The 27,005-nt window shown below is 44.5% G+C and overlaps 1 protein-coding gene across 1 annotated transcript; it reads right to left on the bottom strand.

Annotated features, from left to right (window-relative positions):
* Positions 1–2,158: 2,158 nt before the first annotated feature.
* Positions 2,159–27,005, bottom strand: SBSPON (somatomedin B and thrombospondin type 1 domain containing). Its single transcript, XM_024127077.2, has 5 exons — positions 26,786–27,005; positions 17,788–17,982; positions 9,315–9,405; positions 7,350–7,526; positions 2,159–2,605 (listed from the first exon to the last, which is right to left on the bottom strand). The coding sequence occupies exons 1-5, from the start codon at positions 26,997–26,999 to the stop codon at positions 2,488–2,490; spliced, it is 795 nt and encodes a 264-aa protein (XP_023982845.1). The 5' UTR covers positions 27,000–27,005; the 3' UTR covers positions 2,159–2,487.

The following is a 27,005-nucleotide window of genomic DNA, read 5'->3' as shown; positions in this document are numbered from 1 at the left end:
ATATGCTTTAATATGAAAGTAATTAATGGCCATGTACTGAAAGCTAAATACGTAATTTGAAAAATTGATTTTATACAACTCAAGTATGCTAACTATTATAACACACGTTGGAACCATAAATACATCATAGCTTTACTGCTGTTAATCATCATAACTATGCCTATCAATTCTGAAGTGTTTTGTTTTGGTTTTGGTGAAATTTTTGTTTATTCTCTGACCAGTCCAGAAGATTTAGGTATTTTCTAGTCAAATAAAGAAAGAGATTTTTAAAATGTGAACAGAAAGTTTATTTACTGGTATAAAATTTTAAGTAACATTGAAAATTACCCAAGTATGCCTTCAAAAGTTTTGCTTTACAGATCTTAGAAATGGTCTTAAAATGTTAATAATGAACTTATAGTTGAAGTTCCCAAACCTGATGAGACTCAAATTTTAATTATTAATCTCTGAAGAATTTAATTTACCACAAAAACAATTCTGACAGTTAAATGAACACATAGTCAGAAATATTGCTACTCTCAGCATTAAATATTGGGGATTCTTCCATCCCTGTTAAACTTGCTCTTGTCATTATGTCATTACATGATAAGTACCAAGAAATATGTATTTTAGTAAATCACTTGTTAGTAAATAATATTTTATACAAATGAAACCAAAGGAATTTCATATACAGGCATACCTTGTTTTATTGTGCTTCTCAGATATTGCATTTTTTTTTAACAAATTGAAGGTTCGTGGCAACCCTGCATCGAGTAAGTCTACAGTGCCATTTTCCGATGGCATTTGCTCACTTTGTATGTCTGTGTCACGTTTTGGTAATTCTCACTATATTTCAAACTTTTTCATTATTATTCTATTTGTTAAGGTGATCTGTGATCTTTGATGTTACTACTCGCTAAAGGCTCAGATGATGGTTAGCTTTTTTTGGCAATAAAGTATTTTTCAATTAAGGTATATACATTGCTTTTTAAGAAATAATGCTATTGCGCACTTAACAGACTTCAGTATAGTGTAAACATAACTTTCATATGCCCTGGGAAACCAAAACTTTCTTGCTACTTGCTTTATTTTGGGGGTCTGGAACCGAACCCGAATACCTCCGAAGTTTGCCTGTAGTTTAAATCTCGAGATTCAATTCTCCGAAGAAAATATCCTGAATTTAAAATTTGTTTCAGAAATGAAAAGGGCTTCGCTTTTACAGCACAGTCTTTGGCAACGACAGGCTTTCCACTGAAGCTGAGTTCTGGATGAGAAGCTGAGATTTGGCTCTGACTGCAGCCCAGATCCTGCAACAATGCACTTTGTCTCTGGTCCATTGATTTTTCCAATCATAAAATAAGGAGACTAATACTTCTCTGTGTGTGTATGGTGGGGCGGGGCACGGGGGAGGCGGGGATCATAGCATTCGTAATAAATCTATGCCTTCCATAATCTATACCTCTGCCTTCTACTCCAAACAAAAGAAAATACGTGCTGTAGGGAAAAAAAAGTAGTAAGTTTACTTCAATTAAACTTGAAGTTGGACTCCAATATTATTTTAGTCAACTTCAGGCTTTAAGCCTTGGAAATAATTTTGGATATTAATGATGGTAGAATGTCCATAATTAAAGCAATTGTTTCATTCATTGGTGCCAAAATTTCACTTCATGGAAATTATAACATTTAAAGGAACTTGTGCTGACCTAGAACGAACATTTGATTGACGCTTTTCAATTAACCGAAGAAAATTTCTTCTATTTCAAAAAAAAGGTATTTTTTAGGGAATTCCCTGACGGTCCAGTGGTTAGGACTCTGTGCTTCCACTGCAGGGGACACGGGTCCTATCCCTGGTGGGGGAACCAAGATCCCGCACGCTGAGCAGCGCGGCCAAAAAAAAAAAAAAACGAAAACGAAAGTATTTTTAGCAGAACTGTTGGTTTCGCATAACGAAATGCTTACTGAATCTCAAACAACTTGTCCTGTGGAAAGTTATTTGTGACAATTTGCTTGAACTTATTATTTGAGAATTTATGGAATAATACATGGGAAATGTATGTGTGAGTGTACATATATCTGTAGACATTTTTTAAAGAAAGAAGTTTTTAAGAGATTACAGAATAGAAAGAAAGAATGCAAGATTTAAATCGTGGATACCCTTAAATGACAACTTACCAATAAATGGACCATTAAAATGTGGTAAGTTTAGTGCAAACAGATGAACACTGTGTCCAATGGGCCACCTATTAAATGAGACTCCAGGTGACAGATCGAGGACAGAAAACCACAGGAGACTTTAGGGTGGGTCCTCAACGTAGTAAAAATGAAAATAAAGGCACTGTGTTTCTTGAGAACTGGCCCGCAAATTTCCTTTCTCTACTTCAGAGTGTGGCAATGACATATATTCAGGAACTTTGGCCAAAGAGCTTTTAAAGAATTATGAAGCGTTGAGCATGGCTTGCTAGTACTTAGCATGTTTACAAACACATTCTGAAACGCTTATATCACGATCTATATAAAAATAAAACTATGAACAGCTGGACAGGAACATTGTTCTACTCGCCGAACTTTTTTCCAAGTTCCTTGACATCGAGGATTGCCAATTGCTTGCCAATGGAGGGTCTGATTTCTGAAATGATATTTTGAAAATGTGAGTTACGCTAAAGCATACCAAAGAAAGTTCGAATTTACAGAATTATAAATCGAGGTTTGTTGTCTTTTGGGTTTTTTTAGAAAATGATCACACCTTGAGTTCTGAAGTGTATTACAAATTGAAATTTAAAAAAAAAAAAGATCACAAAACTGAGTTTCCCTTCTTCAGGTTCCGTCACAACAAGTTACCAATTAATCCCTATTTGAGAACACCCCCTGCTGAGATTGTAGTTTGAGGTTACTGCATTCGTGTCTCTCACTTGCTCTGAGTATCTGAAGCGCTACATAAGGGAAAATGGCTTTCTGTTTCGTGTACATTTAAATTAGAGGGGTCTGGCCTTTCTGCCTGTGGACGCCGCCGAGTTGACATCTGCCCCCTCCATTGCTGTCATGTCTACATCAGAGTCACCCAAAGAGCCCCAACAGCTGCGGAAGCTCTTCATCGGAGGTCTGTGAGCGACGGGGACGCTCACAGATTGTGCGGCAGTGAGGGATCCAAACACCAGGCGCTCCAGAGGCTTCGGGTTTGTCACATATGCCACTGGGGAGGAGGTGGATGCGGCCATGAAGGCAAGGCCACACGAGGTGGATGGAAGAGTTGGGGAACCAGAGAGGGCCGTCTCAAGAGAAGATTCTCAAAGACCTGGTGCCCACCTCACTGTGAAAAAGATTTTTGTTGGTGGCATTAAGGAAGACACTGAAGAACATCACCTGAGAGATTCTTCTGAACAGCGTGGGAAAAGTGAGGTGATTGAAATCACGACTGACAGAGGCAGTGGCAAAAAGAGAGGCTTGGCTTTCGTAACCTTTGAGGACCATGACTCCGTAGACAAGACTGTCATTCAGAAATACCACACCGTGAATGGCCACAACTGTGAAGTAAGGAAAGCCCTATCTAAGCAAGAGGTGGCTCGCGCTTCATCCAGACAAAGAGGTCGAAGTGGTTCTGGAAACTTTGGTGGTGGTCTTGGAGGGGGTTTTGGTGGGAATGGCAGCTTTGGTCGTGGAGGAAACTTCAGTGGCCGAGGTGCCTTTGGTGGCAGCCAGGGTGGCGGGGGATATGGCGGCAGTGGCAATGGCTATAATGGGTTTGGTAACGATGGAAGCCATTTTGGAGGTGATGGAAGCTGCAATGATTCTGGCAGTTACAACAATCAGTCTTTAAATTTTGGACCCATGAAAGGAGGAAACTTTGGAGGCACAAGTTCTCCCCTATGGTGGTGGAGGCCAATACTTTGCCAAGCCCCGAAACCAAGGTGGCTATGGTGGTTCCAGCAGCAGCAGTAGCTATGGCAGTGGCAGAAGGTTTTGATTACTGCCAGGAAACAAAGCTCGGCAGGAGAGGAGAGCCGGAGAACTGATGGGGAGGCTCCAGGTTACAACAGATTTGTGAACTCACCCACGCACAGTGGTGGCAGGGCCTAGCTGCTACGAAGAAGACATGTTTTTGACAATACTCATGTGTATGGGCAAAAAAACTCGAGGACTGTATTTGTGACTAATTGTATAACAGGTTATTTTAGTTTCTGTTCTGTGGAAAGTGTAAAGCATCCCAACAAAGGGTTTTAATGTAGTTTTTTTTTTTTTCTTTTTTGCACCCATGCTGTTGATTGCTAAATGTAATAGTCTAATCATGATGCTTGAATAAATGTGTCTTTTTAAAATATGTGCTGTGTAAAGTTAATCTAACTCTGAAGCCATTTTGGTAAACTACCCCAACAGTGCGAAGTTAGAATTCCTTCAGGGTGATGCCAGGTTCCGTTCAAAATTTATTTACAACCTGCTTTGGTGGAGAAGCTATTGTCTTCCGAAACCTTGGTGTAGTTGAACTGACAGTTACTGTGTTGTGACCTGGAGTTCACCGTGAAAAGGGTCACCCAAGCAAAGTCATGGAGTTTTTTGGTTATTAATAGGATTGTTGGCACATCCTATGCAATATATCTAAATTGAATTATGGTACCAGATAAAGTTATAGATGGGAATGAAGCTCGTGTATCATGCATTATCAGGTGTAATCAATAAACGATTTAATACCCTCTTTAAAAATAAATAAATAAATTAGAGGGGTCTGAACCAAACGATCCCTTGAAATCCTTTCCAGCTCTTTGATTCCATAATGAAAAATGGGAGCAGTGAAAAGAAAGAAGCCATATTACTGAAATTATTATTTTTAAAGTCACTGGAATTTCAGCCTGGGTTGAAGGTGCTTTACAGGGACAAATTAAATTATAATATTCATTTAAAGTTAAAATATGGATGAGGTAGTCAGGAAAATATTAAGTCTAAATATTGTTTCTATTTCATGTGAATTCCTTACCCACTTTATTGTTCGTATGTGTACTCAATACAGAGGCTGTTGGGCACAGGAGGCTAATAAACATAAATTCAAGTTATTAAGTATTAAAATAGACTATGGGAATAATGATTAACTGGGAAGGTCCATATTGTTCTTTCAAATCTGTATTTTTCCCAGTTCTGTCTGACATATTGAAAACCATAACCCATGCCCATCCCAAATTCTACCCTTCTTTTGGTTATGAATAGTGTTATCGGATTTAACTAGTAGATAAGTACAGGACTGGCATGGATTTTTAGGGTGGTAAAATGTTTTCAAGGGTCAATTCTTTTGGACAATCTATAGATTTCTGTAGATTTCTGGGATATGATGATTTACAAGAAATATATATTTGGTCATTCAAATGACCAAAATATATTTTTCATGTATATTTGGTCTTTGTCCACCGTTCCTGGCCGACCGCTCCCAAAGCCGTTGGAATTTCCTAAATGTTGAGAGTGGTGCAAATGTCTTGCTTATGTGAATGAGGTGATTTTTGGAAGCACCTGAAGTTGAGGCTTGGTTGCCAGGAGAACTAACCAGGTGGTTACAGGGTCGGAACCTTCAGTCCTACCTCACATCCCCAACCTCCAGGGAGGGGAGAGGGGCCAGAGGTTGAATCAGTCATAGCCAATGATTTAATCAATGATGCCTACATAATGAGGCCTCCATAAAAGCCCAAAGGACAGGGTTCAGAGGGCTTCTACGCTGGTGAACACGTGGAGATGTGGGGAGAATGACACCCCTTCCCACACCCTGTGCATGTCTCCCATCTGGCTGTTCCTGAGATATATCCTTTTACAATAAACTGGTCATCTAGTAAGTAAATGTATCTCTGAGTTCTGTGAGCCGCTCTAGCAAATTAATCAAACCTGAGGAGGAGGTCATGGGAATCTCCGATTTACAGCCAGTTGGTCAGAAGCACAGGTAACAGCCTGAGCTTGAGAATGGGATTTGAAGGGGGGTGCAAAAGGGAACGGTCTTGTAGGACTGAGCCCTTCACCTTGTGGAATCTGATGCCGTCTCTGGGTAGACAGTGTCAGAACTGAGCTAAACTGTTGGATGCCCAGCTGGTGTCCCACGAATTGCTTCCTGTTGTGTGAGGAGAACCCCCTGCGCCCCCACACTGGGAACCGGGGGCTCCGAACATCAAAAGAGTTTCTGACCCTGCAGAGCTGGGCACACGGCTACTATCTCAGTCATGATTTTATGACTACCCCACTGAGCAGTGATTCTGAAATTTTGCTGTGGGTATGAATCACCTGGGCAGGCTTCAGCAGACTGTGACCCACGGGCCAAATCCAGCCCACCCCCTTGTGTAGTCTGTGAGTTAAGACTGATGTTTACTTATGATCCAGCAATTCCACTCCTGGGTATATAGCCAAACAAAACGAAAACACTAATTCGAAAAGATACACGCACCCCAATGTTCATAGCAGCATTAAGACATGGAAGCAACCTAAGTGTTTATCAATGGTTGAAAATGGATATGTGGTATATATACTACTACTCAGACATAGAAAGAATGAAATTCTGCCATTTACCATAACATGCGTGGACCTGGAGGGTATTATGCTTAGTGAGGTAAGTCAGACAGAGGAAGACAAATACTGTAAGTTATCACTTATACGTGGAACCTAAGAAAATAAAACAAACTAGTGAATATAGCAAAAAAGAAACAGACTCACAGATGTAGAGAACAAACTAGTGGTTACCTGTGGGGAGAGGGATGGGGGGAGGGGCAACTAGGGGGAGGGGATTAAGAGGTACAAACTACTGTGTGTAAAATAAATAAGCCACAGGGATATACTGTTCAGCTCAGGGAATATAGTCAATATTTTATAATAACTATAAATGGAGTATAATCTGTAAAAATTTTGAATCACTATGTTGTATACCTGAAACTAATATAATATTGTACATCAAATATACCTCAATGAAAAAAACAGTAATAGAAAAGATCGATTTTTATGTTTTTAAAGAGTTGAAAGAAAATCAAAAGGATATTTCATGATACATGAAAATTATATAAAACTGGAATTTTAGTGTGCATTAACACAGTATTATTAGAGCAAAGACAAGCTCATCGGTTGACACAGTGTCTACGGCTGCTACTGTGCAGGTCTTTGGTAGTCACTTGTGAGCTTGGCCTGAACCCCAATATCCAAATTCACTCACGCATCTCTGATACAGAGCCTCTAAGTCCCAGAGTCTGAACTGGGTCCTGGACTCCGGAATTGCCAGATGGAATGTTCTCCTCACTGTTTTGATTCCCCAAATCATGCCTTGATCTGCTACATCCTGGTCCGCTGTTCAGGACATGGAGAGGACAGATCTCCCCAAACGAGTACCAAGAAAAATCCTCCAACCAGTTTCCCTCCCTTACCTGTCAGAGTCCAGGCCGTCTCCAGAGCATCGAAGGCTCGCAGAGTCCATAGCTGGAGGCTGACAGTCCACACACACCGTGTAGCCCTCTCGCAGGTACTGCATCCATCGGGTTAGGGGCCGGTTTTCCGTGGCGCAGTGGTGAGTCAATGACTCTGTCTTGAACTCCATACAGTACCTAGAGCAAAAAAAAAAAAGGAGCGATTTCACTTGCTGTTAATCAGAAATGGCCTAACGCTGGGGAAAGGCTTAGGAAGCCTGGAACACCCCTCCGCCCGAGGAAATGGGACAGCCTGGAGAAGGTAGGGCGTTGCATGGTCACAGGTCACAGAATGCCTTGTCAAGTTTCTCATTCGCTGAACTATGATGTCTGACTGACAACTGAACGTTTTTGCTGTTTTTCAGCCCACGGTTGAATTATATGGTCAACACGAATTTGCAGAAACTTGTTTCGTATCCTGTCTAGTCTGACCACGAAATTGTGTCTAAAAGCACATTTCAGCAGGAAAATTACCCTTGATAACTTTGCTGAGATTTTAATGAATTACAGAAATTGAACAAGACCTTGCTTGAGCCTGAGAACATGTGAGCGCCAGGAGGGCTGGTCCTGGACTTCCAGGCCAGCGCTTGTGTTTTTCTGCCCCACAAACATTCCTGGGGCCTTCCCTGTTCTCCCCGCCTGGCTCACCTGCATGATCTGGGCTAATGAGATGAGTTTTGACTTGAAGTCAAGCATCAAAGTTACACTGGGCACCACAGATAAAAGGACATGGGAAGCTGAGACATGTTTTCCTGTAACAGACTAGTGTCACCTTATACTGAGCTGCGGGAAACACTCTATTATGTGACTAGACTCTGAAGGCTCTGGGGGCGCATCCAGACATGGATGAATATTTTAGAGTCTTGTACTTAAAAGCAACACAATTTTGCAATTCTTCAGGGAAACAAAACAATGTGGCATTTTAGGTCCTAACTATGCTAAAATGGGCTCGTTTTTTTTTTTTAATCCATACAATTATGAGCTGTAAAAAGTTAGATGGAAAGTGTCTGGAGAATCTGCTTCAAAGAAAATCTTTAATGACGGTAAGTATTATTTATTAGATACCTTAAGGTATTAAGGTAGGAAATTCTATTGATGTAGCCTCAGTCAATTTCAGACCGCTTAACCCTGGCATCTTTTCAATGATATTTTCTCATTAAATTCTCATAGCAACCCACGGGGTAGGAATTAATATTCTCATTTTACAAGAAGGAAAAACTGAGGAGCGGTGAGAGGTAGTGTGGAGATTAGAACATGCAGTGCGTCTGGCGTCTCTATTCTGACCGCAGAAGGGTGGATTTCTTTTTTTCTTTTTTTCTTTTTTTTTTTTTTTTTGCGGTGCGCGGGCCTCTCACTGTTGTGGCCTCTCCCGCTGCGGAGCACAGGCTCCGGACGCGCAGGCGCAGCGGCCACGGCTCACGGGCCCAGCCGCTCCGCGGCACGTGGGATCTTCCCGGACCGGGGCACGACCCCGCGTCGCCTGCATGGGCAGGCGGACTCGCAACCACCGCGCCACCAGGGAAGCCCAAAGGATTTCTAATGAGGTCAGAGGTTCCTCCCAGCCTGAGCCATTAGGTCTTGATAAAGTCCTCAGAGCTCAGGTGGAGGTCACGTTCAAATTCACCAGACGGAGGCGGTGCTGGAGCCCACAGTCCCCTAAGGACTATAAGATGAGCAGCCTTAGTGGGACTGACAAAATAGTATCATCTCGTTTTTATACAGCATGTTTCTTCTTAGGGATCAGACCTCAGAAACAAATCTTTTTTAAACATAAAACAGGGAAGGGACAAGTACTTCCCAGTTCTGTGATAAACAGTCACATTTGTCAGTGAACGAATAACAAGAAAACCCATGTAGCAAGTTACCTCTGTGGGCTGACTTGACCGAGCAACCGGAAAAACATAAGTAAAAAAAACAGCAAGTTACCCAGCATCCTCTGTGTCTGTGGACCACTGCGGGGAGGCCGCTTGTCTTGTTCGCTCCTTGTTGAACGCAGAGGTAGTTATAAAGGCAGGGACTGGAAAAGAAAAATGACCTTGAACACGTGAAGCCTGAAGTACCCAGAGCGACATTTCCCAAACTTGGTTTCAAACCCGTCTAAAGCCTTCCATCCCTAAATCTATGGGACACCCTCAAGGAGTGAAAGGAGGTGAAGTCTGAATCCCCAGAAACGAATTCCATAAAGCTCTGTGCAGTGCAGTTGGGTAGGGAAGGGAACAGCAGGCTTTTGATAAGCACACTTGTCTGCAGTGATAACACCACGTGGAAAGGCAGGAGAGGGACCAGGAAGCACAGCCCAGAGGGAATAATAAAAAGACGGGCAGGGTCGGGGGAACCAAGGAAAAAAGTAAGGTACTGGAGAAAGGGAGAGGATTTTTTTTTTTTTAAAGGAAAGAAGAGACACAGAGAAGAAAAGGGAAAGATAGAAAGAATAAAGGAAAAGGAGAGAGAGAAGGAAGGAAGGAAGGCATGAGAGAAAAGGGGGTAAAAGGAGAAAAAAAAAAAAAAAGACAACCAGAGAGAGGAAATGAGAAAGGGAAAGAACAAAAGGAGGAAAGGGTCAACGTTCCCAGGTGTTCTGATAACCACAGCCTGGAAGTTTCACCATCAACCATATAGCCCAGGGTGTGACCACCAGGTGCCCGCCAGCATAGCACTCTCTCCACACCAAACTCAGAGAAGAAAGGTCCTAAAGCATCTCTCCTGGCCCCTCTCCCCACTCCCACCTCTGACACTCTGGGTGGGAGAAAAGAAAACAGCCAGAAATCCTTCCCTCCCACCTCTGCTCTCTTATTTTGTTTGTCTACCTCCTATTTCATCTCTAAGTCTGGAGGGGCATCTGTTGCTCTGTGTAGCACCCGGAGATAACCTCTTGATTCCACCCTGCTGTCAATTCAAGAAAGGCAGGGTTTTGCCTTGTTCATCACGGGAGCCCTCACACATTTACATACTCAGTAAATATGTGTGCGAGGAATGAATGGGTCGATGAAGGAAGGAAGGAATGAATGAATGAATGAAATTGCCACCAAGGTTCACGGGTCCTACTTCCCTGAGGTCTTCTGTTCCTATACTGAGCCTTGCAGCTGAGATGGCTCAACCATCCTTCTTAGCTCTCCTTTCAGAAACTGGACCATCCCAGGAAGGGGAGATACCAGCTCAGGTTGACTTATCATCAAGAGCACAATGGCGTGCGGGTACCGGCAGCAAAACAGAGGCTTCAAGCCTGCATGTTCCTCTTGCTAAGCTCCTTCGTGCCACAAGATGGCAGCCTTAATTCTTCTTTAGACTTTCTGAATGCGGAGTCATTTTTCTACGGCATGGGAATTTAAGACTCGATCCTAAGCGTCGCAGGCACCGCTTTTGTCCCCTGTATCTGAGCACCTAATCTCTGCAGTCTGAACGCTACCCACATCTAGTGTAAACTACAGACTCCCAACCGAGTGGCTCTTCCTCGCTGTGCTAACATGTTTGTTTTCCAAAGAGAACATGTCATTCTTTCTAAATGTGACCGTAGCTTTTGAACTTCCAAAATCCACGGACGGAATCAAAAAGGACAAGTGAATGCATGTACGTTAGGCTCCTTCTCTGTTTCTCTTAGACCTAATTATCAGAAACACAAACAGCGAAAGGCTTTTCATTTTCTCATGTATTGTTTTCATTTCTGTTCTTCTGACGCATTTATAGGCTTATTCACTAAGTGAAGAATGCGTTTACTGCTACATCCACGTAGCATTATATCAATCAAACTATAACGTTTTCAGGATGTGTTTCTTTAGCGCAAAACATTTATCTGAGCTCCTAATTTGTACTGCAGGTATTATTACAAAAGTTCAAAGGCAATGCACTTAATGTGTAGCTTGGGGGGTGGGTGGGAAACTTGGTTAGGTAGTAGAGGGCAAGTGTATGACTATAGTTTCTGATACAAAATCTGAAGAAGAAGTTCTACGATAATAAAAATAAGAGCTAACAGTGATGAACCTCTAAGTTTCCAGGCATGATGCTAAGTGTTTTTCATGTGTTAACTCATTTAATTCCCATAACCCCGCTCTGAGATAGACCCTATTATTTCCCCATTTCACAGATGAGGAAACTGTGGCCCAGAGAGGTTAAGAAACATATTCAAGGCTCATGTCTAAATGTGGCAGGCTGCCTCTAGTGCAACGCAGATGACAAAGTTTCACTCTTTTAAGTTTCAATATTGCAGCATATTACCGATGAATTGCTTAAATTCAGCTGTGTTTTCCCTTTCTGTGCCCGATCACTGCCCTTAATGCGAAGTGAGATTTGAGAGAGGAGACAGGGAGATGGTAGCCCTGACCTTCGGATTTCCCTCAGGCATGGGGGAGGGGCGGGAGGTGTGGTCCAGGAGGTGGGGGAGGGCTCATGGTGGGCGCAGATTAACGCCTGGAGAGGCACGGCACCTTGTCCGTGTGTAGCCTGCTGTGTGTAGCCTGCTCGTGTACAAAGTGCTTTCACGTCGTATGTTAACCGATCTTCACCAAAGCTTTGTCAAGAGGTGTTCTGAGCAGGTTTTCTCATCAGAAGACTGAGGCTCATCGAGGTTAAGTGAAGGGAAAATAAATAATAAATGACCAAGCAGGATCCCCAGTATAGACACTAGCTTCTTTAAGACTTACTATCCATGCCCAGTGTCAAGCCTCTGTGCTTATGACCCATCATAGAAGCAAGCCAGTAACCCTGGACCTTGTCTCCTCCGTGTCCTGCCTCCTCCAGCCCGGGCTTGGTTTGGTGGCACATTCTATTGAGGGGGGCGTCCTTCCCTCTGGCAAGAGTCTAAAGTAAACAATCCAGATCTCCTGGCAAGCTCTGAACCAACACCACTTTTCAACATCCCCCAGAAATTCAATTTTTCATTACTTAAGAGCAGTAAGTAATTTAGAAATGATTTTTGCCTCCAGCCCCGCTTTTGCCTCTGTGTGGAAGCACGTAACCGGTGCCCCAGGACAAAGGCTCTCAATAAACGCCAGCTCCCCCTCCTTTCCCCTTCCTGGCAACAATATTCAATGTAATAGATTCTTTGTTAACAGACTATTTGCCAGCTTTTCTGGCATCCCATCAACCTACCACTGTTCGCTTTCACAACAACTTCCACTTCTAAAAGCGTGGCACTGCACATACTTACTTTGAACATGAAAGTAAATTAAATTTGCTTTGAGAATTTCATAAAGCCCTCTGACACAATGGGGTGCCACAAAAGCAGGCTTAGAACAACTGGTCTGTAGATATGGTGTAGAAGACGACAGAATGAAAATTTGACAAATAACACCAGCCTGGAAGTATACGGTTCATGATAATGCACAGCAATCTCGCAAGAGGAAAAAGCATATAAACAATTGTCAGTGTGGGCAACAAATATATAATATGGGTTTTTGCATTTGTTTTTATGATAGAAATAGACTCATGATACATGTTAAATGAAACAGAAAGAATGCAGTGGCTACTTGGTCATTAAGAAGAGTGTCTCAGTGATCATGTTTCATTCACTGGCCTTGCACGGCCTTTATATTTCTACTTAGTTACCAGATTCTGTAACTGTAATTTTAAAACATAATAATACTACTAATATATGAATATTAATGAATTTACAATGTCAATATTAACTTGCAATATAATAATAATAATAACTAATGATAACACTTAACAGCAAAACACTATCAAGGGGGGGAAACCCACAGGATTTAGAGCCATGAGATGCAGGTTTAAATTCTGGTCCCTTTACAAATGCTGTCATCTCACTGAGCTCCAATGTCTTCATGTGTAAACCAAGAATGATGACACTGTCCTACCTCCACGAAAGGCAGAATAATGGCCCCTCCCCAAGATGTCCATGTCCTAATCCCCAGAAGCTGTGAATATGTTATGTTACAAGGCAAAGAAGAATTCAAGTTACTCAGTTGACCTTAAAATAGGGAGATCATCCTGGATTATCCAGATGGGCTGAATGTTAAGCACAAGGGTCCTTCAAAGAGTTAGAGGAAGATGTTACCATGGAAGAAAGGCACAGAAAGATGCAATGTTTCTGGCTGTAAAGATGGAGGAAGGAGGCCATGGGAAAAGGAAGCTTCTGGATGATGGAAAATGTAAAGAAACTGATTCTCTCCCAGAGCCATCAGAAAGGAATTCAGCCCCATCTACACCTTGATTTGAGACCTGTCTGACTTCTGACTATAAAACTCTAAGATAATATGTTTGTGTTGTTTAAGTCACTAAGTTTGTGATAATTTGTTACCTCCAGCTTTCTGAGGTATTGACAAAAGGTAATACAACCACGCCCTGCGTGTGTTCCTCTAGAACATGTTTTCCTGTGAGTGAATCTCTTCATTCTAGTGTCCTTTGCCATTTTGGTAGGCTGAGAATTTCACAGTTTATCAAGTCCTGGTTTCATGAGGATTAAAAATATTATTTCAGTTCTTCCTGAAATAATAAAGATCAGAGTGAAAATAAATTAAATAGAGACTAAAAACTGTCGAATATATCAATGAAACTAAGAGCAGGTTCTTTGAAAAGATAAACAAAATTGACAAATGTTTAGCTAGACTCATCAAGGAAAAAAAGAGGACTCAAATAAATAAAATCAGAAATGAAAAAGGAGAAGTTACAACTAATACCACAGAAATACAAAGGATCATAAGAGACTATTATGAATAATTATACACCAACAAATTGGACAACCTAAAAGAAATGAATAAATTCCTAGAAACATACAAGACTGAATCACGAAGAAATAGAGAATCTGAATAGACTGATTACTGGTAGGGAAATTGAAACAGTAATAAAAGAATCTCCCAACAGACAAAAGCCCAGGACCAGGCGGCTTCACTGGAGAATTCTACAAAACATTCAAAAACATTTAATAACCTTCTCAAACTTTTCCAAAAAATTGAAGAGGAGGAAAACCTTCCAAACAAATTTTATGAAGCCTGCATTACCCTGATACCAAGACCAGACAAAGACACTACAAAAAAAGAAAATTACGGTCCAATACCCTTGATAAACATAGATGCAAAACTCCTCAACAAAATATTAACAAACTGAATCCAACTATACATTGAAAGGATCATACACCACAATCAAGTGGGATTTATTCCAGGGATGCAAGGATGGTTACATTGATTTGCAAATCAATCAATGTGATACATTTACAAAACGAAGGATAAAAATCATATGATCATCTCAAAAGTTGCAGAAAAAGCATTTGACAAAATTCAACATCCATTTATGTTGTTGATGTCAACAAACTGGGAATAGCAGGAACGTACCTCAATATAATAAAGGCCTTATATGACAAACCCACAGCTAACATACTCAATGGTGAAAAGCTGAAAACTTTTCTTCTAAGAGAGAAGTAAGACAAGGATGGGCGCTCTTGCCACTTTTATTCAACATAGTATTGGAAGTCCTAGCCACAGCAATTAGGTAAGAAAAAAGAAATAAAAGGCATCCAAATTGAAAAGGAAGAAATAAAACTGCTACTATTTGCAAATGACATGATACTATATAGAGAGAACGCTAAAGCCTCCACCAAAAAACTGTTAGAACTAATAAAAGAATTTGGTTTCTCATAGGAACAAACTATGAGAAAGAGAAATTAACAGAACAATCCCATTTACACTTGCATGGAAAAGAATAAAATACCTAGGAATAAATTTAACCAGGAGGTGAAAGACCACTACTTTGAAAACTATAAGACACTGATGAAAGAAATTGAAGAAAATACAAATAAATGGAAGATATGCATTTTCATGCTTCCTGTTCCCTTTCCTGTGACCTGCATCATCCTGCTCTGAAGAGATCCAGGGCTGAGAAGGGGAAGGGGTCTGGGCATCCTGGAGCCACAATGAAGATTCAGATGTGCTACAGGAATACGGTCTAGCAGCCAATCCCTATAACTGAACGGTGCAGTTGCTTTTTCTGATAGATCTGCTATAGGCTGTGACAGCTATCCAAAAAAATCAATAATGTCCCACAGCGACTTCCTCCCTCAGCCTTTCTGTAATGTTTCTGCAGAGTGCCTGAGCTGAATGAGAGCTTGTTCTGTGACCGTTGTTGTGAGCCCTAAATTATTTCCCTGCGAGCTTAACTCGACTGCCATATCCATGAAGGGCCTCTGCCCTGGCCCTGCCACTACCCACTCCACTCCCCAAGAGATCTTTTCAAATCACAGATCTGATCACATTGGCACCTGCAGAAAACACCCCAGTGGTTTTCCACGGCTCTTAAGAGAAAGACCAGAATCCTAAACAGGGACCCCAAGGCCCTGCATCCAGGGGGGTGTCAGCCCAGATGCCTCCCTCTCTGCTCCCCACACACTGGCCTTCCTTCAGCTTCTCAAATGGGCCTTGTGCCTCCCCTGTGTTATATAAATCAGCCAAAGATGGGCCCTAGGTTGTTTATTTCCTCACAGCAGGCTGAGACCTGTTAGTCTCAAAACCTACTGGCACCAAACTCAAAATTTTATACATCCAATTTGGTTTTTTTGTTTGTCTGTTTGTTTTTTAATTTATTCATTTAATTTGTTTATTTTTGGCTGCACTGTGTCTGCGTGGCTGTGCGTGGGCTCTTTCTAGCTGCGGCGAGCGGGGGCTACTCTTGGTTGCAATGCGTGGCTTCTCATTGCGGTGGCTTCTCTTGTTGCGGAGCACGGGCTTTAGGCGTGCGGGCTTCAGTAGTTGTGGCACACGGGCTCAGTAGTTGTGGCTCGCAGGCTCTAGAGCACAGGCTCAGTAGTTGTGGAGCACGGGCTTAGTTGCTCCACGGCATGTGGGATCTTCCCGGACCAGGGCTCGAACCCGTGTCTCCTGCATTGGCAGGCGGATTCCCTGCGCCACGAGGGAAGCCCCAATTTGTTTTTAAAATAGCCAAACAAGCAGATTTTTAGTCATTTAGGTGCTGCCTGTTTTGCATACCCTGTGAAATTACACCCAACATCTGCCGGCCGTTGATAAGGTAAAGCCTTATGGTTATAAGACCCCAAGCTGTCATGGCACCTGCCCTCTGAAGCCAACCAGGGACTCCAAACCATGCTGCTTGGCTAACATCACCTAGATACACAAGCTCCTGGCAGATTCCTCTCTTGCCCTTCTGTATGGGGGTCACCATATCATAGCCTCTGGACATCCCCTCTCACGGGGACCCTGAGGTTGTTGTGTGTTACTGACTCTCGTGGTCATGCGTTTTTCCTAGATCAGTCCCCAGATCCCTCCAAAGCCCTACACCTGACTGTCTGGTTCGCCACACTGGTCTCTGCCTAGATAGCTCTGCATTTCTCAGCCTCATCTCCACATCCTCAGGGAAGTCGCTCCCCTCCTGGCCTCTGGGGACGCCCTCCTCCACCAAGGCCAGGGGGAATCTGCTTAGGACACACACTCACCGCTCCCTACAGCTTTCCCTTGTTCAGTACCTGTGGCACCAAACTGAAGCTGTAATTTTCTGGGATTAGTTTCCTAGGATTATCTGCTTATCATCTCCCCCTCCCACTAGACTGTGATCTACCTGACAGCTGACTCCATGTCAACTTTTTTCCCCGTTGTAACTGGCACTCAGCCCAGTGCCTGGCATCAAGTAGACTCTCATTAAATATTTGTGTGTGGAAGGAAAAAAGGGAAAAAATGGCTTAGGGAGGGTCACGCTGACGTGGAATTTTCCAGGTTCCTATGAAAAACATGTGATCTTTTCTCCCCTGAGAAATCAGTGTTTTCGCTCTATCAGATTCAACCCCGATCAACACCCCTGTTTTGGCCTTTTTGTTTATTTCTGTGTGAGTTTCCTGTGGCTCCTGACGCATGATCAAGCCGACTGCTGGTCTCCTTGGCCGCGCCACAACCAGAACGATCTTCCCAAATCATAAATCTGATCACATCAGCTCCAATCCAGTCGGCTTGAGAGGAGAGGCAGGTGTTTTAATCATTTTATCATCCTTTGGGAATGTCTATTTTTTTCTCCTATTTTCACATGGATGCAAGCATTCGTGATTCAACAGGAATGACCTTGAAAGGTGAAACAAGGTTATCCTTACTGGACACATCCTAGCCTGAGCGAAATATTCTCATCCTACCTAAAGTCCTTTGTGGTCAGCTTGACTGAGTTTGCTCAAAAACCACAGTGCGCGTGCGTTACACCGGGCGCACGCGCACAGCGGCAAGGGGCCACCCACGCACGGGTTGTAACTGGGAGGGGGTGGGAGGAGGCCTTTACACAGCTGACTTATAATTCCTTGATCAAGTATTTCCTGAGCTTCCTATCTCCTCTGGGCAGACTGGCCCATCCCATTCCCTGCAGCTCATGGAACTTTCCCGGCCTGGCACATGGCCTTCTATGGGACGAAGGGATGGAAAGTCACCAGAGGCCCCAGGGGCGGCGATCAGGGAAAGCGCAGTACCGTAGGCGTGCCCGCAGTCCTGGCCCTGGTGCGTCGCGTACTCCAAGCAGCCGGCTCTCTCCTCCAGGGCCGGGCAGGGCTCGCCGCCGTTCCGGGGCTCCTGCCGTACCGCGCGCCTCCGCACGCGGGCCGTGGGCCGGCACTGGTCCGCACAACCGCTCCAGGGGCTCCACTCCCCCACGATGCACGGGCGAGCTGAAAAACAGCACGACGGGGACGCACACCTGAGCAAACCCAGCGCCTGCCCGGCCGTTCCCGCCAACCACCCGCCCTGATGGTGAACTGATAAATGGGTATCTCTTAGAGGCAGGCGGATGTTCCAGGATCATGAAGATGGGTCTGAGCCAGGACACACCCGAGTAAAAGAGACTGATGCCTTCAGGGTACTTCCTTTTACTCCCTGGGCTTAGATCAGGTCTTTGCTCTTGTTTTCCTTTGATTGTAACTTTATCCTCCTCTGGCCAGAACATTTTTATGGTAACAGTAACACACATTCATTGTAGAAAACATAAAGGAAAAAAAAATTATAAAAAAGCAAAGGTATTTCTCCCACCAATCATCCCATCACTTACCCAGGTCAATTCTTATCAGGAAATGTGCCTCCATAAAACATGACTTAGGCTGCACCAAGTACCCCTACCCAGTAGGTTTCTCCTGGGTGCTCTAGTCTCATCCTCCATGGCTCAGAGACTCATACACTGTAAGAGGCGAAGTTTAGAGACCAGCAACCAGGGCCCACCCAGGGTAAGAATACCCATGGTCAGGCATGAAGAGGCAGAGTCAGGGTGAGAATTTGGCTCTCAATGCTCTGTCCAAGACTGTAAAATCAATGTGGTTGCACATTTAACTTTTTCATTTAAAATCCCAATGAGTCTTTTAAAAGGACTGTAATGAGTTTTTAAATTGAATTACTTGAGGACTTGAAATTGGATATAAGGAAAGGACAAGGAGACAGAAGATGGACCCTGAAACGGATGCCAAAACTCTTTCTTTCCCACAAAATGTGACCCACTTTTCCCAATCACCCTCATACTTTCCAGAGTCTTCACCACGAAAACACCTGAACTTCTTTGAAATCTGATTGGACTTCCAACAGTTTGTACCTGAAAAAACTCATTTTGCCTCTCAGCAAACTCTGGTTTAGGGTTCATGGCGTTTGGAAGCTGTATCATTTGGTAGCACATAACTACACCTGACATGAAAAGGGTCACATACAACATAAAGCTCGGTCAGTAATCCCAAAATTTCAAACTCCTTTAAAACATGCTTTTACTAATCATCTAAAGACTCATGGCATCACATGTCAGCTACCTAACGAAGCAAGAACGAGCCACATGAGGGTTGGTTCCCAGTATCTGCCATGCACACATCCTTTGGAAAATCAATAACAGGTCACTTCCTGCTCTTCATCTCTTGTTGACCTTCCCATTTTATTTTCACAGTCTCCTGATTTAATTGGCCCACAGAACCAGAAGGCATTTAAAGAGGCTGCCAGATTAGGAGCTGGTTGAGAAAGACACCTTCTGTCCTTAATTCCTTTAATAACTCTTTCTCCCCCAAATCTCTTCATCCCTGAGTCTAGCTAGTCCTGACCTGATATGTTGGACTTGAATTACACTTAATAATACACTTAATTCAAACATTAAACATTTAGACATCACTATAAAATACAACTTTGTGGGATTTCCCTGGTGGTCCAATGGTTAGGACTCCATGCTTCCACTGCAGGGAGCACGGGTTTGATACCTGGTTGGGGAGCTAAGATTTCACGTGCCGTGTGGCACAGCCAAAAAAATATATATATATATATAGTTATAGCCTGAGAAGTAGGGAGCACTTTATTTTTTTATTTAAATATTTATTTATTTATTTATTTTTAGCTGCATCAGGTCTTAGTTGCAGCACGTGGGCTTAGTGGCATCCCCTGCATTGTAGGGCTGATTCTTAACCCCTGGACTACCAGGGAAGTCCTTTTAAAAAAAATACAACTTTGCCATGGCTTTAACTCAGAACTTAGTAATATGGCCTTGGGTTGCACCCTATCCAGATGGTAAAAGTTGACACGGGGGGATGAATTTAATCTCTCAGTATTTCTTCAATATTTGTGTCTCATGTGTCATAAATGTTTATTTTATTTGGTTTGACCAATAGGCAAAGTCCTCAATTCACAGAATCATTGAATCAACTGTTGTTCCTATGGGTTAAGGTTTGTCCTTGGCAAAACACTATGCTCTGTCTTTCCAATTCATGACTTTAACAGCCTCATAAAGAGAGTCAGAAAGTTCTGGGGCCCTGAACAATAACATCTCGGGGACTTTATTGTCAGAGAAAGTGAAAAAAGTTCACATAGAGTTTCACCAGTGGAAAGGGGTTCCACAAAATATTTTGAGTTGGAAGATGAGTCTGAAGTATTTATTCCTATTCTGCAGAAAAAATTCTATTATTAACAAACTTGTGAACTTTTGATTATTTGGATTGCGATTTGTCACAGGTGATCTTTGGTCACGGAGCTTGGGAGAGGTACAGAAACTTCTGACAGATTTATTACAAGTCATATATCTCAACTGCATGACACAGATTCCCTTTTGAACTCTTCCATTAGCGTTCTTGTTTCCTTCCCACTAAAGCTTACCTAACTCACATCTATACTTAGCATATCAAAATATTCTTTCTTCAAATCTGACTTTCTCATCCTTCTTGTTTCCCTGGCTGTCACTGGGGGCTGGCAGACTGTTACCTAGTGAGCAGACGGATCTCCTGACTCCAAGTTTGCCCCAGCTTCCCTGTGTCTTAATACTTGGGATTTGATGACATCCTCCCACCCCTTTTAGGGGAAAGAAGCCCAGATGTAATGGGTGCCTGGAAGAGCGGCAAGCTCTCTTTTTCTCCTTTGTTTCAACTCAACATAACATTCAGGTTGAGTTTCCCCAGAAGCAGACCCTGAGACATGGATCTGAATGCAAGCAATTTATCTGGGGAGGTGATCCCAGGAAATATAATCAGGGAATGGGGAACAGAGACAGAGAAGAAGACATAGAAGAGAACAGAGGTAGGAAGTAGAGTCCTAAGCTTCTACTTTGGGTCCAGTGGGCACCTCTGGCTCTGGGCTCACTGGGCAGTGAGACAGTGGATAGATCCGGAACGCAAGGCATCATCAAGCCCTTCATGATGTACCAGCTAGGACCCCTTCCTCTGGAGCTTTCTGTTTATCAGATATCCCCACTACGGCCACGAGGAGAACAGCCAAGAGCAGAAAAGTAAGTTATACAGTTCAATAACGAATCTGCACACAAGAGTAGGGTACATTTTTCCATGTCCTAACAAGGGTATCCAGTCATATCCAAGTACAATTACCTTAAAAGATGTACCACTAATCTTTTTTTTTTTCTTTTTTAATGACTTTTTAACCTCCTTCCATGGCTTTGCCATTGAATTTGGAATAAAATCCAACCTCCCTGCATGGCCCACAAAGTCCTGGGTGACCTGCCTGTGCCTGCCCGTCGCTCCCACCCGGAGGCACCCCCAGTGGCCCCTCTGCCCCAGGCTCCGCCCACTCTGGCCTCTTCACCCCTCCGCCACACCCACCCAGGCTCTTTCACTCTGGGACCTTTGTCTGTGTTTTCCCTCTGCTGGAATGTTCCTCCCACACTGGGCATGGCTGGGTTCGGCTCATCCTTGAGGTCCAGCTGAATTATTTTATTTTCAAGGAGTCCTTTCCTGGCCAGCTCATCTAATTAGACACACACAAACGCGCACACACACACACACACACACGCACACACGGCAGCAAACTGAGCTGAAAGCCAGGCTCCTTCATTTCCTTAAGTATAGTCTGGATTATTTCTTCTTAATGTAAAGCCTTGCTTATCTTCATGTAGCCTCACCTTGGTTAATCACAGACACTCAAGCCTTCCTCTTTGTAATCTGGCCCTGCCTGCCTGGCTCTTTGCCACCTAAAAGTTGAAGGCCACCCACGATCAAGCGCTTTCTCCCTCACATTGTTAAATTCTAATCAGGTCTAGTCCGAAATATTCTTTTCACACTTTACCCGCAGCAGTACCATTGATGCGTAACTTCTGTTTCTCGACAATCTACGGAGGAAAAATAAAACCGTCCCTTTATACACACACACACACACACACACACACACACACACACATCTCAGGGTGAGACAATTTTAACTGTATGTCATCTGCCTTTTTCCCTCTCCTTATGTATGTGTACCCCTTTCCCAGGAACTCTGTCACAACTTCTCTGAAAGACGAATGAGAGCATAAATATTGCCCAAGTGCCTATGGACCCCCTCAAAAAGCACCAATAAAATGATCAAGTATTTGTTTCCTCTTGCAGAAACTACGTTATCTGGCTCCTCTTGCAGAAACTACGTTATCTGGCTCCTCTTGCAGAAACTCTGTTATCTGGCCCCTGGTAGGTTTTTTTTGTTTGTTTGTTTTTCTTTTGAGACATTAACTGGACAAGTTTATGAAATGGTAACAAGACAGTGACATGAACTGTCACCTTAGAAAAACAGAATTTTAGACACCATGCAAGCCTGGGGGAAAAAAGGGATTCAAAATAAAAAAGATAATGATGCTTTTTCTGGGTAGTAAGTTTCCAGGTAAATTCTTTTCTTCTTTTGTGCATTTCTACACTTTCTGCAACAAACATATATTTTGTGATCAGGAAGGAAATTTTTTTTTTGGCCGCGCCAGGTGGCTTGCGGGATCTTAGTTCTCCAACCAGGGATCGAACCCACGCCCTCTGCAGTGAAAGCACAGAGTCCTAAGCACTGGACTGCCAGGGAATTCCCAGAAAATGTTATTTTTAAAAAGGACATGTGGATATGCCTCAGATGGCACTGCCCTCTGAAGTCACAGGTAACATCCTCCAGGTGGAAACCAGTGGTCATATATTTTTGGACAAATGTTTGTAAACAACACTGCGATAGCTCTTAGGGGATTGCAAAGAGGAGCGGGACACATTTTTTCACCCTTGAGGGGCATACGGTTGATGGAGATAGAAGACTCACTCACTTTACCAGTATTTATATGGAGCCTACCAACAAAGTCCACAGCTTCTCATAAAGGCTAGTTTCTGCGAGGCAGTGAAAACGTAATGTTTAAACGTGTGGGCTCTGGATCCAGAGCTCCTGGGTTCAAATCTCACTTCATCACTTATTAGCTGTGTGACTTTGGACACACTATTTGACCTTTCTGTGCTCTGGTTGCCTCGTCCATAGAGTGAGACCAAAATGAAGAATACTTGGGTGGGTTGTGAGACCTAAGGAAATTGAGAGCTGGGAGGTACCTGGAGAGCGCGGCCAGTTGGTTTCTTGGATTCCCCATAAATCTAGGAGAAGACACTGGGCCATAGAGGCGACTCAATTTTTGTCCTGCTCCACTTGGGTTAAGGATTGCTCTGTCCTTAAGTTGCTCATCCAAGATCCAATGCAACCTACTGCTTCTACGGTCTTAGAATGCAGACTCCACGAACCCAGCTGATGAGTTAGAGACTGTGTGTTATGAGCCTGATAAGCAAGCCTTCCAGGAAGTTCTTTCAGGGCAGGGTAACTCAGACCTGTCCCCTCCTCGGTCTCTCCCAATCCCTGATCAGGCTCAGCCAGTGGAGAATTCGCTATCCTTTATCCTCTGGGGGGTGGTTATGAAGATATGTTATTGGTGTTGAAACACATACCATCAACATAATTAGATTTTTCTGAGATGATTAATTTCAGAACTGACTTTTTTGGGCAGTTTAGTTATTCTTCAGATTCAACTTATTTTTATTTTTTACTGAGTAAAAAAATAACTTTCAGACTTCCCTGGCGGCGTGGTGGGTAAGAATCCACCTGCCAATGCAGGGGACACAGGTTCGAGCCCTGGTCCGGAAACATCCCACATGCCGTGGAGCAACTGAGCCCGTGCGCCACAACTACTGAGTCTGCGCTCTAGAGCCCGCGAGCCACAACTACTGAAGCCCGCGCGCCTAGAGCCCGTGCTCCGCAACAAGAGAAGCTGCCGGCGATGAGAAGCCCGCGCACCACAACGAAGACCCAGAGCAGCCAAAAATAAATAGATTTAAAAAAACAACAACTTTCTATTTTGGAAAAAAAAAAAAAAGTTCCAGTACGGTCATCTCTTAGCCACACCAAAAAATAATGTGTTTCTCAAGATGAAAAAATCAGAAGGGCTGGAAGTAAGTTCCACTGACACAGTTACATTTTTCATTCACGTTTAAATGTCATGTCAGTCAGAACTGCTTCGGGCAGCATCAATAGTTAACCTAACATTAGGTAAGAGGAAGTGGATTCTCAGAGGCCGAATGGCTCTACGTACATAGAGTAACTGGAGGCTCTGCGCCGCTGCCCCTTATCTGGTATGATCAATTACAGCTATGAGCTGCCGCAAACAGATGGGGCGGATGGCAACTTGAAAGCACGCAGCGTGGGTTCAGATCTCACCCTGCTGCCCACCTGCGGTAACGCTGTGACAGAAGAGCCCTCTGAAAGCCCCAGCTCCTGCGGCTGGAAAACCTTAATAACGCAGGCCCACCTCCCCTTTCCCCAGAACCGCAAGTCAGCACAGTTGTGATGCTGGTCCAGGGCTGAGGAGACCGAGCATCTCGGCTCCGTCCTGCCCCGCGCTCTCGCCCTCAGCTCTGAGGCCAGAGCAGGCTTGGGCTCGCCAAGTGGGCCACCTTCCAATTGTCTCTTATTTTCTCACTGCCTTCCCGCAAAACTCGAGGCACAGAGACTCTACCAACGAGGAGCCTTTTCCATCCCGAGCCTGCTTTCTGCCTAGGTCTGCAAGAGCCTCTGTTAACTCCCTGGGGAAGGGCATTTAAGGCTCCTGAAAATGCTCCTTTAAAAATCCTAGCAGGCACCATTTCCTTTTCTGGCTTGGGCTTCTTTGTCCACAGCTCACAGCCTCTTCCTAGCCACAAAGGTCCTGGGATTTCTTCTGAGTTCCCCCGGAGATGGTAAGGTCTTCTCTCTTCTGCCATCACTTCCCCAATAAATCCTCAGTCCGAAACGATAGGCTCTTTGTTTTAATATCTCTGGACTGAAAATGAGGGTTTTAGTTTTGACCAAATAGAGACTTGGAGGATTCTGCAACTCCTCATGGCGCTGTTAGGGGCACACGAAAAAGCCAGTTTTCCTCCTGACACTCGCCTATCTAGCGGCGTTCACTGTCTGTCTGGTTCCCCAGGTGAGCCTCAGGGCCTAGCCTAGCGCTGTCACAAAACGCTGACGCCCACAGGGAACACTGCACAGCCATGAGATGCTTTCCTCTTAGAACTCCCCTTCCCCTTCTAGAGGCTTCTCCCTCATTCTCTGGGACCAGGCTTGCCCATTACTTCCTCTGGGAAGTCTTCCCTGAATTCCTCCGGTCTTCTGAGTTTTTCCTCTCTGGCTTCCTGGATCCATTATTTTGGCACTGAGCGTATTGCAAATGGTTTTGTGTGTGTTTCCCTGCTCGACTCTGAACTCCCAGGGGGCAGAGATTGTGTCTTCATTGTTTTTGTATTGCTGTGCTTACCACAGACAGGGGCCCATTATCTGAACTGCAGGAATTCTGTATTTACCTTTAAAATGTAGGCAGATCCCTTGAGAGAAAAGGTTAGTGAGAGAGGCTGCCATGGTGGAAAGGTTTGAGTGATCCAGGTAACTGAGGCAAACAGGAGTTTAGGGAGGATTCTGCGGGGAGGGAACAGGGGACGCCTGGCCCAAGGGTACTACATTCCCTCAGTAACTGACTCTTCACCTTACTTTAGTAGTAGAGTACCCTGGCCTTGGAGCAGAAGAGAGAAAGAAGCTTATCAAAAAGATCAATATTCTCAGGTAAATCATTAGCGTTCAATCAAGATTTTAAAAATCTTAATGTTTTTCAACTGTGTTCTTTCAGCAGAAGGCCTGGGTGACCGTCCTGCGGTGGGCTGGTGGCCTCTCCCGGCAGAAAAGAGGCAGAAGGGGTGCTAGTCTCCACCAGGCATCCGGTTTCCCGGGGAATGACACAGCCCCGCAGGTTACCAGGAAGATGCTGAGGATCCCACAACGCTGGGCTCCTTGAGGTCAAACCCTAATGTATGTGTGGCTTTGGGGGTGATGTGATTATCAGGGAGCAGGGCTACTTTTATTTCCAGAGCTGGCTTTTCTCAGGTACGCCTTGTTTTTCAGGACTATACTCACCATGTCTTCCTTTACCTTTTAATTTAATTAAATCAGCATTTGTTGAGCCTATACCAGGGGCTGTGATATTGTGGGAGATTTAAAGATGAAAAAGATTGACCCTAAAGGAAAACCGGCAAGATTAAAACATACTAGGAACTTTGAGATAAACATCTTTATCATGCTATATGAATAAAATTGAATTCAACGAATATACGGAACACCTCCTAGAAGGAAGGGGCTGTGCTACACGCTGGAGTGCAGGAGAGGACCACTGTGGTCCTCCAGGAACTTGTTCTCCAGAAGAAAGTACCCTCCCAGGACAAGGCCTTGGCGCCAAGTGGGATAATTACACGTTCCCCCCTCATCACCCCTCTCCAGGGTTAACAGATTGCACGGGGCGGAACCGGCACAGGGGCGTACCTCTGGAACCTGTCAGCGCCATCTCTCCAGGTGGGAGGTGGCCCTACCAAGCCACAGCTCCCAAGCGGAGGGATTCATTCGGCCGAGGTGGCCAGCGCCCTTCCAGACAACAGGGCTCCAGCCCCTTCCACCCAGGCTCTGGTGGGAAGGGGGGCACTGGAGCCGTAGGTCTAGTTGGAGAGGACTGGGAGATCCCGAGATGGAGGGGGCTGGGGACCCGAGTATGGAGAGTCTGGGGTGCACCTAGAGAGGGGGGTGCTGGAGGACCCCGGATGGAGGCGTCCGGGGTGGGCCGGGATAGACGGCACCGGGACACCTGGCTGCCGGGCTGCGGTCCCTGGCGTGGGACCCTGTGCCCCTCCGCTGCGGGCGAACGGCCGGTTGCCCACCCTCGGGCCCGCCACCCACCTGGGCACGCCCTGGCGTAGTCGAAGCAGCAGTCCCCGGTGAGGCGGCAGGCTTGGTCGCAGAAGCACGTCCCGTAGACCCTGTCCTGCCGCCAGCCGTGGGCAAAGCAGGCGGGGTCCCGGCCGGGGCAGCAGCGCCCCGCGTCGGCGCAACCGGCCAGGGCCCCGGGCCACAGCCGCGCCAGCGCGCACAGCGCCATCCACAGGGTCCTCATGGCACG

This window comes from Physeter macrocephalus, chromosome 15 (assembly GCF_002837175.3).
Source record: "Physeter macrocephalus isolate SW-GA chromosome 15, ASM283717v5, whole genome shotgun sequence".
Taxonomy (NCBI): Eukaryota; Metazoa; Chordata; class Mammalia; order Artiodactyla; family Physeteridae; genus Physeter; species Physeter macrocephalus.
Note: the sequence above shows the minus strand (reverse complement) of the source record. Positions and strands in the feature narration are given on the sequence as shown.

Excerpts from the sequence above, each read along its gene's own strand:
- SBSPON (XM_024127077.2), bottom strand. The coding sequence starts at position 26,999 with ATGAGGACCCTGTGGATGGCGCTGTGCGCGCTGGCGCGGCTGTGGCCC. Across the intron at positions 7,527-9,314 it reads ACAGACACAGAGGATGCTGG|GTACTGTATGGAGTTCAAGA; the intron begins GTAACTTGCTGT and ends TTTTTGCTCTAG. Across the intron at positions 2,606-7,349 it reads GACGGCCTGGACTCTGACAG|AAATCAGACCCTCCATTGGC; the intron begins GTAAGGGAGGGA and ends ATATCATTTCAG.